We start from the raw sequence: 14257 nt of genomic DNA, 5'->3' as shown, positions 1-14257 counted from the left end.
ATTTATGTCTATAATAAGATTCATTTGTAGTGCTTTGTTGCAAAAATATAGTTTATCATTTAAACTTTTTTAAATAATAAAATTAAAATTGCAGAAAATACAGGGGATACAAAATGTAAATAAAAGCAATGAATTATCATTTTTTTGAAAGATGCAGTCCAGTAACTGCCATGGTGTGTGCAAAAACATTTTCATAACGCGCGTTACTCAATTTGTTTGCACACATCATTGCAGTTATGAGACTGCATCTTTCATAAAATGATAATTCGATGCTTAAATGTTACATTATAAGTCAAACGATTTGACACTGAGTTCCGAGTTCCTCGATGCAATCATTTCCTCAGACATCAAGTACATTTAGTGGATAAGTGTCTACTAAACTTTTGATTAACTTTATGGAACCTTGCTCTTTCCTTTGAAGCAGAAGTTTTGAAACATTTCATATCGTTTCTGTATACATGTACCATGTATTATACAAGGGTGATGAATAGTTCTCTCGGATTTGCTTTCAGACTTACAACATACGACAAATTCAGAAATACCAAACTCGTCAAGCACAACACTGAACGCTGTAACCTCAACGGAAACCACAACGTTTGTTCTCAATCGAGAAATGGGTTTGAAAGTTAAAATTCTTTACTCTCTTTAGAAAGATTAAAAAAAAACCTTCTTTAAACGAGATTGTTGAAAGCTATTTAAGCTTGTCAGAAGCTTCTCCTGGTATTTAACTTGATTATAGTTAACGTTTATATTCATTGAAATTTCTATATGTAAAAGACGTTATCAAGAGTTCAATTGAAATGTAGATTTGACATGTATAAATGTAAAGAACTTTATTCGGTAACAACCAATATTTGCCCCCCAAATCAAACTTTGATGGAGATATATTTAATTCAGTTCTTCTTAAACAGGGGAGTATATGCTGACTTCAAAGCACTGAATATTTTCATAAATAATGACGTCATATGTACCTAATGACGTCACAAACATGACGTAAATTTAAGTTTTTTATGAATTTTACAGAAAAATGTACATATCTCGTCAATATTTTGAGTAAAAGTCACCGAGTGCATGCGTGTTCAGGATCAATATTTTGATATATTGTGTAGAATGATAATATCAATGAAATATGTCAATATTGTTCCTGAACAAACTTGCGCTCTATAAATTCTATAGCTAAAATTGTTGAAATTTTGTCCATTTTGTTCTCTTTCTGAAAAAAGATATAAAATCGGACTAGTTTGTGACGTCATAAAAACAAAAATTGTGAATACACTGCTTTGAAACTCTAATATTTTCTGTTAATTTATATTTCTCATACAATATATTGAATTCAGCACATTTCAGGAAGTTTTCAAAATTTGACTTTTGTGGGGGCAAATATATGCAATATACCGCATATAGTTCTTTTACATTGAGAGTCAAGTGATTTGACTTAGAGTTCTGAGTTCCTCAAAGCAATCATTTCCTCAGAACTCAAGTACAATAAGTGGATAAATGTCTACTTAACCTATGATTAATCTGATGGAACCTTGTTCTTTCCTTCAAAGCAGGAGTTTTGAAAGATTTTATAGTATTTCTGTATACATGTACCCGGTATTATTACATTTTAAAAGTGAAATACTGTAATTTATTCATTGAATAAAAATGGTATCCTTTCACAGTGTGACAAATATCAGAAGCGCGGTAAAACTCTCGATTTACCTTCCAATAACGAAAATTGTCGTAAAAATATTCCTAGGGCTGTTATAATAATATATAGAGAGAGTGTGTAAATAAACCATTCTGACAGAGAATAAGACTGCCAAAATTCCCCCCAAATTATGTCTGAAATCCATGTATACTATGTTTTCAATCTTGCATCAGTTAGCTATGACGTATCAACCGGTCAAATATGACGTCATGTAGCCTGTGACTGTATTACAAGAAGACAAATAGGTAAAGGGAAAATTAGAGAAAATGTAAACTGAAAATTCAATATTTTGTAGTTGAAAATGGAATTTATTTCACTCGTGAAACAGGATTTTTTTTAATAGTTTCACGAGTGCGATTAGCACGAGTGAAAATATTAAAAAAAAAACCCTTCCTCACGAATGAATTCAATAAATTCCATTATCAACGACAAAACATTAAATATCCTCTATTTATACAAGAGAAATCAATATTTATCTCGGCTTTGATTTCAGACACACAACATACAATAAATTCAGAAATACCGAACTCATCAAGGACAACAATAAATGCGGTATCGTCAACGAAACCCACAACGTCTGCTCTCGGTCGAGAAATGGGTTTGAAAGTTAAAATTCTTAACTGTTTATAGAAAAAAACCTACTCTAACACCATTCCTGCTGCTTTATGTTTCATTCATAAAACAGTTTTTTTTATGTCATATTAATTAAACAAGATTTCTAGTAATTTAACCCTTGTGATATAAAGGAAAAGATTAATTATTTATTTAATTGTTATTAGCCTTTTGAAATAATTCAAATACATGAGTTTGTTTACGATTGTTGTAAAATGACTAAATAAGATAAAATGAATCTATGTAGGAAGCTTTATATTTCTTGCATTGTTTAAACAGTGATTCTGATGGTGGGAATCGGAGTGGTGGAAGTGACGATAATTATTGTGGGAATTCTAGCAGTCAAGCGATTTAGACAGAATAAGTAAGAATCACAGTAAAATCAATCATATTTCCTTCGTATTGTAGCAACTGTTCTTGTCAATGTAAGATGGAAAGAAAAATATAGGGTTCAACAATAAAATACTAGAGATTGTTTCCATTTCTACCAGGGATTCTATTCTGTTCTATAGGAGCAAAACGACAAGACGCAGTAAAGAAAATGTCGGTCGACCTGTTTCTAGAAAGACAGTCTGTAGTATTGATAACGTATATGCCACGATTCCAGAGGAGGAATTCGAAGAGAATCCATATAAGGATCTCTCTGAAGGGGTGTATGATACAACCTCAAAACGAAGATCTCATGTCAATGGTAGCCGGAACGAATATTCCAGAGGAAGTTTTTATTCTCGTTTGTTTCGAAGTTCAAAAATAAGCGGAAGAAGTTCAATACAGGAAATGCATCCAATGTTTTCAACATTCCGAGACACGAAAAAGGAAACAAAGTAATTAGTTAAATCTCAGATAACTGTTTGTGTGACTTTAAATTACTATCATAAATTTTTACATGTATTTTTTAAAACAAGGTAGGGTCTCAAGAAATATATTGCCCAGTGTTTTCTAATATATAAAGGTGATGTAAGAAATTAAAACTCTGACTTTTTGAACTGTTGAAATTCCATGCAGTAGGAATACATGTATACAAATCGTATTTCTCAGATGACCTACTAAGTGCTTATAGGGACGTCTTGAACGTCTAAATTTTTTCCCATATTTTCTTAAACCTTTCAAAGGACACCATTTTAGTGCATTCTCTATTCGATAATATGGAGAACATGCATCACCAAAACCATTTTGAAAATTTGTTATTTTTCAAAGAATTATACAACACTGTTTATCGTAAAAAATATAGTGAGAAAGAACTTTGGGCAATTATTACAACTTTTTAAGGGAAATAAATACAGAAATGAGTCATGTAAAACTTTTCTGTTGAAAACTTTTTAAAAAAAATAATACATGTATGTACAAACTAAATGACGTCATATTTTCGGTATGTCATATTTATTTCATAATTTATCATATTTACATACTCAACTCAATTTCAAGGCACAGATAATTCAACTTCTTTTAATTGTTTTATTTTTCATAAACAAATTGATTTACAACCAACTTTTTGATGATATGATTTTTAATATATAATTGTTTTCAAGGAGTTAATTTTAAATGGAAATTGTGTATACTATGAATTTTAATTGTTATGTGTTTTTTTTTATCTTTGTCAACCAGAATTAATTGCCGATGAATCAATTGCCGATCTCTATAGATTGTACAGCTAATAAGTGAAATATATTTGAAATATAAATGAACGTGTGATTAACATATCTGAATATACATTTCATTCTTTTAACCTTGTATTTTATCCTTGTACATATTAGTAACAACGTACATATGCTGAATAATGCACATTGATGTACATATATAATAAATTATTATCGGGCTTATTGCTTGATTATGCTATCATTTAGAAGGGTGTTTTGAAGCGAGGAAATATTTCATGATAATTGGGACATTAATATTAATTGCATATAAATTTATATTATTTGTATACATTGTCATACTAATGTAACCATAACCAACTTTTTGTAGTCAAGCATTATTACAAAATTTCAAAATTTTCCAATATTTTATCCATATGACGGTTTAACTAATGTATATTTTATTTATTATATGTCATTATGTAGAAGGAAGAATTAAAGAAGTTAGTTCAACAGGCTCGAAATTCATAGAATTGAAAATTCTCGTAAAAATGTCAGATTTCACAAAATACTTTAAATCTAAACGTGTATAAAACAATATTATTTATTTTAGGTTCCTCATTATTATGAATCATATTATATAGGGAAATATCCTATCCGAAATATATTATCAGGAAACACGAATAAATTTTTATATCCAGGAACTCAAAAAACGTTTCAGTTGTTTTTAAATGAAACATATGGAAAATGGAAATAAAGAACAGTATTCAAAATCAAAGTTTCATAAAACAAAACAAGATAGGAGTAGAACAAACAAGACATCAGAGGTGGGATCAGGTGCCATCGGGGAGTGAGCATACACTGCTGACCAGTCACACCCACCCTGCGCTCCTTTATGAATAATAAAAAATAATTATAATTAATTAATTAAAAAATAATTATAATATAATAATGATAAATTTATAAATGTAATCCAATGAGTAGATCTACTCGAAGCAGAGAAATATGTCACTTTATTCTTAATAAAAAAAAATATTTACGGTTTGGATTAGTTCATGACGCCCGTAAAACGGGTTTGTTGCATGAGTTTGCTAAATCAAACTAGAACAGGTGAATCTTTGTTAGGTTTCTACTATCTAAAATCCAATTTTTTTTTCGTTTTTTTATATTTATAAATTCATATTCTTAAAAAATGACCACCGGAGAAACAGATTCGTTTAAGATTCCAGATAAGACAGATATTTCTTGCCTCTTGATGTAAATTCCACTCAGATAATGTAAATATAATTAGATTTTTTATTGTTTTTGTTCAAAGGATAAGATAACAAAACTAGTGTTTTTCTACAATGAATTATATAAATTCTACAATCATTTTGACTATTTTCAAACAAAAGTGGAGGAAAATGACTCCTTTTAAATTGTGTCGGAAGTGTATTGTTTATAATTTTGAAAAGTATACTACATGTATAAAAATTCTTGTTAATGACCGTGTGTTCGTTTATGAATAATGATTAAAAAATAGGCAAGTATAAGTACATGCATACATGCATGTCCGAAGAATCTTCCTAATATGACTATTATTATTTAGCCATGGTCGCTTACAGAGAACAATTGTCCAATCCGATGAGTGAATGACAAAACATGCTGATTTACTAGATAGTTATCAAATCACAGACACATGGCTAAGGTCAATATAGATATTGGCTATACTAAAGATATTTTTCCCTTTCCATTTCACACTTTCGACAAACTTTTTATTCATGACAATTCCCATGGAACCTCAACGTCTATCGTTTTAGATGAAGCAATGCACATTAAATTTGTATTTACTGATATGCTGAAATACATATGGTCATTTGTCATCAATGAATTGGACGGGGCCAAAATTCAGTGGGAATAGGATGTAAACGTGATGCCCCTACACAAATGAAAAATATATATCATCCGAATTATATTTCTTTTTTGTTAAAAAAGTATTCCATTTAGGTACACATATAAACAATTAGTTGGATGCAAAACTTAGTGTAAAATTTGGACATTTAATTTTTGTCAATTAACCGGGGACCGTATTTTATATCATCCTAGTAAATAATTGCATTTATTGAAAAACAATAAAAAAAAACACGAGTAATGTAAATTGAGAGGAAAGTTCGGTTTAAAAAACACCTGTTAAATTAAAGTACATGTAAGATAGACCATTTCAATAATAAGGAAATCAACACATTCACGTGTTAGTGTAGCATCTGCTTACTTTATATGCTAGGAAGTATATACCATGTTTACATGGTGTTATAATATAAATGTCCCAAGTATAAGTACATGACCAAGTGTAAAAGTCAAATTCGTAGAAAAAAATATTTGGCTTCATTTGAATTTTGTAACTGTTATTAAAATATCACTTCCTGTAGAATCATAAATGATGAAGTTGTTATGAAAATAAAATCTCAACTGAAATAGTTAAACGAAATGCAGCAAACAATAGAATAGCTACTGAAATAAATTGTACGGTCCTGTCTTCAAACTCGTATTTATATGTTTGTTTATATGTATATAATTATACTGGTTGTAACATACCATTAAAGTAGATAGAACATTTAATTTACATTGTATGTTTTGCTTGCTTTAAAATAACTAAGGTCAAAAAAGTATCAATCCGCTTGACTTTAAGGTTGTACTAGTTTTTATAAAAATGTATTTATAAAGGAAATACAGTAATTGTCTTTTTTTTTACACTTATAGATGGAAAATTAGATTATAAGGAATGAATTTGATAGATACACAAGTGAGATTGGAGAAACCTGGAATACCCTGTTTTGAGACAGTTTACTCTTTAATTAGATTAATAAATAGTATTGTTTTGTTTACAAAAAATAATTTTTAAACTAAGTTTTATCTACAGTTTCAGTTCGATGTTATTAAAGTTTTCATAAACAATTTGACTCTATAAGTTCGTTAGATTAGCTACTAGTTACTATGTTTTGCAATTGAAAAAGACAATTTATCATATTTCTTTCAAATAGAACTCAAAGATTGTAATACAACCATTCTTAGATTCAAATTTTGATAATTAATTTTGCAACGACTCATCATAATCAAAGAGAAGGTAAAATTTCATGCCTAAAAAACGGGGGCAAAAATATGCTGTAATAAGATACACAACACAAGTAAAAAAAATGCTTGAAAACTTCTTGATACATGTCTATAACTAAAAAGAAGTGCTTAAAAAGTTTCTTTTCGTAATTTTATGTATAAGAGGAAGAAACCGCTTTCTCTGGCCATCAACTCGACAATTAGATGTATCAACGACGTATTATCAATTATCAATTAGTAATCTACTTTCTTACTTCGGTTAAATATATTTCAATGAGCTTTATATTTAAGATGCCACACAGTCTGACACAACAGTTTCATATTTGGATAATTCATTAGAGTAACATAACAACAAAGTTTTATGTGATAAACGTTTGACTTCAAAAATTCGATTGTCAACTCCCTTACTTACGAAGCAACATACCCTTATATTTCCATTTCTAATTTTTCTCTCTGTGATAACCCTTTGAAAGTTAGCGGAGTTGATTTCTTGATAATTCTACCAGAATGTAAATTAGGCAGGTCAATAGGTCAGGGGCTAAGGAGGCCTAATATGCATGCAAATCTCGTGCGCATCTGTGTCTGTGTCATGATCAGACGCTGTGGAGGCCAAATATGCATGTAAATCTCGTGCGGCTGCCTTTGTGTTTGACGTCAGTGGCCGAGGACTATTGAAATTGGCATGGGAGTCCTCGTGTAATTTAAATCTATGTCTACATTTTAAAAATCTAAATCTATACAATTTTATTTCACAATAAAATAGAAATGTAAGGAATCACTGTCTAGTTAGTATAGTATGCCAGGGACATCAACAATAGTGGGAAACATGGGATAATTTATACATAACGGGCTTCGCCCGTTATGCAAATTATCCCATGTTTCCCACTATTGTTGATGCCCTGGATACTATACTAACTAGACAGTGATTCCTTAAATAACCTACGTACGGTGTTCAGACCTCAGAGTTTGTTTCGAATCGTAAGTGCGTAATTTACGTACATACAGTTTTTTCACTAAGCAACCTATCGACAAGCAAGGTTAAACAGGTATATCAAAAATCTCGTTGAAAGTCATTATTTTGCAAGCTCTATGGTCTTCAAGACAAAAGTTGAACAATTTTTTTTATCCAGTCAAGCTAATGACAAACAACTTGAGGAAAACAATGGTATTGAAATTCTAAGGTCTATTCCTTCTCAGTAAATACAGAATACACTGTATCTTTAAGTCAAATGCTGATTGACTTTTATCATTCAAATTGTTTGGTCATAATTTATGCACATAACTATCTACAGCTTTTTTTTTTCATTTTCCAAACATAACAAAAGCACACGGCGGGTAAGAGCGGTGGGCAGGGGATGCTCAATCCTCTTCGGCACCTGATCCCTTATTCCCGAACACAATTCAATGTAATAATCTTAAAATCTGTTTTCATTTTTTGTGTAATTACATTCTGCGTTGATCTCGACGCCAAATATTCTTACTCAAAATGTAATAACCCCGATTTGTTACATTTCGAGTTGTTAATATATTTCGCATTGTAATAAACCTTACATTGAGTGGAAATAATCTGTATCCAGTTGTTTTTTTTTTTTTTTTACAATTTGTTTCCAAATAGAAAGTTGAAAAATAACTTAATATTTTGTAAAGATTCATGATACAAATGAGACAAGTAGACTGAATATATAAATTTTTATGCTGTTCTCATTTATTGTATTTATGCCATAAATGAAAAGAGAAAGACTAATATTTATGTTTCTTTTTTTCACAGCACTTACCTATATCAATATTTTTTTTTTGTTGACACGCAATATAGTATTAAAGATCTACTATCACATATCATGGTTTTTTTATGATGGGCTTTACGTAAGCATGAAATATAAAAGCAATGCTCTAATATGTCTTCAATGAACTAAACATTGGTAAAAATTTTATTCATTATTTCACAATATTTCAAACTGATTATAGATACATGTATGCAGTATTTATTTCTTTACACTTATTTATTGTTTCAGCAATTCAAAAGAAAAAATACATACTGAAGGTGTTAACCTTGTTTGTCATGTTGCTGCTTTATGAAGTGTATGGATTTCAACCAAACCATGCAGCGAAAGGTAATCAATGTATCTTTAATTCTTTATATCTAATGTTTAATGTTTTCTGACTTATTTGACCAACTGCGAAGATTTTTCCCCTTCACTATGTTTTCCAAAGAAAAAAATCTACGCTTCAATTATTGAATAATCAGAAATAATAAAAGTAACGGTTTTTTTCTTTTAGATCAAATATCTAATTACTTGAAAACTGCTCCATGGGAATACATCAAATCATTTGCAAAGATCAAAACTCCACTATCAATGGACATCACTTCCAATTACAGACTTCCAGCAGGAACCATTTTGAATAACACAAAATATGGTATGTTTATAATTGGTCCTTAATCAATTCTTCTTTTGATTGACAAGATCGGAAGGCCTGGGTTGAATTCTTCTTCTCCTTTCGTCATCAATCTGAGTCAATCTAAGAAGCAAACATAGGTAGGAACTGTTCCTTCAAGCGCCCGGCATTCACAGGTTAAAGAATGGGGCATCAGCATTGTAGACATTGGTACGATAAAGGACCCTCACTGCTCAGTGGCCCTCAGTAACGAGTTAAGATTTAAATTTTAAGCCCTTGGCCGCTCTTTTTGAATAAAAATTTTCATATTTGACGTTAACAGCAAAATGTACTGTAAAATCACATATTTTCGTGGGTCAAATGTTCGTGGTTTAGATAAAAACTCTTGGTTCGTGAGGTTTTGAAATCGTGGATGAAGAATTGTTGAGTAGTTATGTATGTAACATTTTACATTTCGTGGTGGATTTGAATTTGTGGGTCTCTTCATGCCTCGAAAACAACGAAAATGAAACCCGACGATATTGTGATTTCACAGTACTATGTCAATTAATCAATATTACTGATAAAGTTGGACACAATTAGAATATTTTAAGGTACGTATTTACTGAATGCATGCATTACGATTTAAAATCTCACGAAATTTGTCAATAGATTAGAAATAGATTAAGTTCGATCTATTTGATGAATAACTATTCGATGATTAACTGATTTGGCAGGGACATGAATATTGCTAAAAAGTAATCGTTTCAAATTGGATTGTTATGTTTTTAAGAATATTTGGCAAGATCGTTGTTTACAATTTTAAAAAATGAGCAAAATTAATAATTATTATTAAATGATAATTTGATATTGTTTGTAATGCGTTATTAGATCTGATTAAAAAATTAGTCTATATAGTATAATTGGTGTTGCCTACCTCACAATTTTTTAAAGTCAAAATGTATAAATCCGCTTGACGTTACCTTTAAAATTTGCTCAATTTAACTCCTTACAACTTACTGAACTGTTACCCAACAAACACTTAATGTTCATGTCATAAAAAAATGACGTTACTTTTTCCCTGAAATCACTTTATAGTGATTTTGCTTTAGAAATAGGAAATGGTATGTGTGTTAAAATGCGTGACTACGGTGAAGAGGGTTAAAGACATTTTTGAAAGTTTATTTGACTAAATTCAAATATTTTATAGTGGAAAATTAAATTATAAGGAATGGATTTAATAATTACCAAAGTTTTAATGGACAGGTTTTACTGTGGTTGGGACAGTTTACCCACCTATATAAAGCGCTTTGTGGTGAACTGCATGCCGCGCATTAAAATTTTTCGGCATGACCATGTCCTTACATGCATCCTATACCATTCAAAAACATTAATTAGGTGCTCAATTATACTTTTTAAAATTGGATGAAATTACAGATTTACATTATCAATGCAAGGATGTTTTATTGTTCAATAAATTTGTAATTTTTTTTTTATGATAATTGTACGGAAGCCCATTTAGGACCTATCAAAAATATTTTTGAATTCGTTATAACGATTTTTAGAATTCGTTATAACGAATTTAATTTGTTATAACAGATTTATTGAATTCGTTATAAGGAATTAAACATGTAATAAAAGATTCAGTGAATTCGTTTTCACGAATTTAATTTGTTATAACAGATTCATTGAATTCGTTATAACGAATTTAATTTGTTAAAACAGATTCATTAAATTTGTTATAACGAATTTAATTTGTAATAACAGATTCACTTATTTGTTATAACGAATTTAATTTGTTATTACAGATTTAATGAATTCGTTAAAACGAATTTAATCTGTTATTACAGATTTTTTTTGAATTTGTTATAACCAAATTCTTGAATTGATTATAACAAATTCAACAAATCTGTAATAACAGATTAAATTCGTTATAACGAATTCATTAAATCTGTAATAACAAATTGAATTCGTTATAACGAATTCTATGAATCTGTTATAACAAATTAAATTCGTTATAACGAATTCAATGAATCTGTTATAACAAATTAAATTCGATATAACGAATTCTGAAAATCTGTTATAACAAATTAAATTCGTTATAACAAATTCTAAAAATCGTTATAATGAATTCAAAAATATTTTTTGATAGGTCCTAAATGGGCTTCCGTATAATTGTTACAATTTTTATAAAAATAATAATAGTCATTAATCATACTATAACTATAAACTATATCTGTGATAACAAACACTGATATTTTAGAGAAAAACTGTGCTGATATTTTGAGAAAAGACCCTTCTACCTGGAGGAAGGACGGTATTTATACAATCAACCTTGACGATAAAAATCCAGTCCAGGTTTATTGTGATATGACGGCGGACGGAGGGGGTTGGACGGTAATAAGGCGTTATTTAAATTGACCAGTAACTTTGTATTTTAATTTTAAATTTGAGAATTGCAAAATTTAAAACATCAGATAAAAGGGAATTAAATTAGGGTTTAGACGACTTTGTAGATCCAAGTCGTGAGGAATACATCAGTTTGGGCTCAGTTTTTTCTTCAGAGATATTCTTTTTTTCCTATTGAACATAAAAGGTGAAAATAACAAACATTGATCGATTTCCAAAACTTATCACAAAAATATAAAAATCTGTAAAAGGGAAAAAGAAAGAGCAAAAACAGAAATCTCTGGAACCAATATGTATGAAAAATGCCAAACAACATACCACCAATGAAAAGATATATTTGCATTTTAGTTATGCAGGTCATTATAACGACTATAGAGTTAATGAAATGTTTATATATTTTATCAGGTTCATGAAACCCCTTTAACACTAACTTATCTGTCACTAACCTTCCTAGATTTAAATAAAAAAAATTATTGCATTAATTAAGAGCATGCTTTGTTGTACCAAATTAGGTGGGGGACGTCGACATGAATGCCATTTGCTGGTTATACCAGAACATTACTTTTTAAATAAGAAAAGCAGACTACATGTCCCTGTTAAAACGTGACTTATGTGGAAAATAATTTTTCCATGATGAATAGTATAAAAATTCTTCACGCTCTAATACATGAATAAATTACAGGTAATTCAGAACAGGTATGATGGTTCCACCAGTTTTTATCGCGATTGGAATGACTACAAGACAGGTTTTGGGAATATTTCTCAGGAATTTTGGCTTGGTAAATACTATAATCTTTTGACGTTATTGAATTATTGAAACATTCTCCTTTCTCTTCATAAATTATTTTAGCCATTGATAACCATACTATTCTTTGTATATGTTTGTCTGATCTTTCTTTAAACAGGGAATGACAGAATTCATGCTCTAACTAAAAATGATGACCAAGAACTTCGGATTGAAATGACCAAATTTAATGGATCAAAAGTTTATGCAAAGTACTCCAGATTTTCTATTGGTGATGAATCAGACAAGTATAAACTGTCAATCAGTGGATACAGCGGGGACGCAGGTAATTTGAATCAATCTTGATATAAACTGATAGTATTATTTATGCATGAATTACATTTAAAAAATATAAGAATATAACATAAGAACATCACAACAATTTTTTTTTATTCTTCTCCACTTCTTAGCCGAAGGCTCAAGTGAGAATTTTTGATCGAAATTTGTCCGTTGACTGTCGTAGTCGACGTTGTATCTTTTTAAATCCTTTTTATCAAAACCACTGGACCATTTTCTTTTTCTTAATGGGTATCATTTTTTTTAATGGAGGATCACTCCTTCTTACGGAAGAAAATGAAGAAAAAGTAAAAAATTATATGTGGTATATTAAAAGAAAGTTTTTTTAATCAAAAGCTGCTTCTAGAAGTGGTTTTAAACGAATATATATAATTAGAAATAATTTAGATAAAGCATAGAGAAAGCATAAAAAACATCTTTCCAAATAGGATCGAGTCAGTTTAAATAGGATAAAAGATCTGCGTGCAACTTTGTCCTTCTCAAGACAGCTTGCAAATCCCTGGCCCAAGGGATCTTACACATGATAATGTCTGGAATATAGTCCAAATTTTCATTTTAAATAAGATTTTATAGAAGTCAAGCAGACCATAATTTGAATATTTTTCATTATCGCTTTACAAAATTGCTGTTTTTGTTCAATTAATAGTAATTGTGCATCATCATTAAAATATTCCTTACATTTTGAGAGTACGCACATATTTATAAGCTGTGTCTACCTAATGCTGCGTACTTCATTTAAGCTGATATAATTTTAATTATCATTCAAGGAGACTATACATAATTGCTAATCATAACTTGAATGGAATGGCGTTCTCCACCAAAGACATTGATAACGACAAGTGGGGCGGAAGTTGCGCAAAAACCTTTGAACGTGGTGCCTGGTGGTACAATTTCTGTTCACACTCGAATCTGAACGGACAATACACAGAAAAACAATTACAATCAAGGACCCATTTACACTGGGGAACGGCACGAGAAAACATGAAAACCTCTAGGATGATGATAAGAACAATAAAATCCTAAATGAATAAAGAAGCAATCCTTGAAAAATAATTTCCTTCTCTTTTTATTTTTCCTCGCAGATTAATACATCTAAAATGGTAATTGAGTAGAACTTTTTTTCATTGTAAATTTTATATCTTGGTCTAATTCAATCAAAATGTCTTTTTCCATAATTATAATAAAACAATCATCTAGATATCTTTTCCGGTTTTCCTTAACATATCCGCGGTATCAAACTGCTGCTCAGTAGATTTTTCATATTTCTCTGGGTATTTGCATTTTTATATGTAGGGACCATTCTTGTGTCTATGTTTGTACCTTTCACTCGATAAAAATATCTTTCATTGAACGTAAAATTTGTTCTTTAAAAAATATATATTATTCCATATCGATATGGATGCATTCTAAGCTACTATAAAGCTA

The 14257-nt window shown here is 29.9% G+C and overlaps 2 protein-coding genes across 2 annotated transcripts; both read left to right on the top strand.

The window, feature by feature from the left end:
• Nucleotides 1-2187: 2187 nt before the first annotated feature.
• Nucleotides 2188-4566, top strand: LOC134274003 (uncharacterized). The gene is made up of 3 exons (XM_062756232.1): nucleotides 2188-2291; nucleotides 2585-2669; nucleotides 2818-4566. Exons 1-3 carry the CDS (start codon nucleotides 2288-2290, stop codon nucleotides 3131-3133), a joined length of 405 nt encoding a protein of 134 aa, XP_062612216.1. The 5' UTR covers nucleotides 2188-2287; the 3' UTR covers nucleotides 3134-4566.
• A 4421-nt stretch (nucleotides 4567-8987) lies between these two features.
• Nucleotides 8988-13613, top strand: LOC134274004 (fibrinogen-like protein A). The gene is made up of 6 exons (XM_062756233.1): nucleotides 8988-9080; nucleotides 9247-9384; nucleotides 11606-11739; nucleotides 12434-12530; nucleotides 12657-12821; nucleotides 13600-13613. Exons 1-6 carry the CDS (start codon nucleotides 9029-9031, stop codon nucleotides 13611-13613), a joined length of 600 nt encoding a protein of 199 aa, XP_062612217.1. The 5' UTR covers nucleotides 8988-9028.
• Nucleotides 13614-14257: the final 644 nt, after the last annotated feature.

Source organism: Saccostrea cucullata, unplaced genomic scaffold (assembly GCF_032062105.1).
Source record: "Saccostrea cucullata isolate Sc308-1 unplaced genomic scaffold, CSIRO_AGI_Scuc_v1 ctg7624, whole genome shotgun sequence".
NCBI lineage: Eukaryota > Metazoa > Mollusca > Bivalvia > Ostreida > Ostreidae > Saccostrea > Saccostrea cuccullata.
The sequence above is the reverse complement of the archived record's forward strand: the minus strand, read 5'-3'. Positions and strand labels throughout refer to the sequence as shown.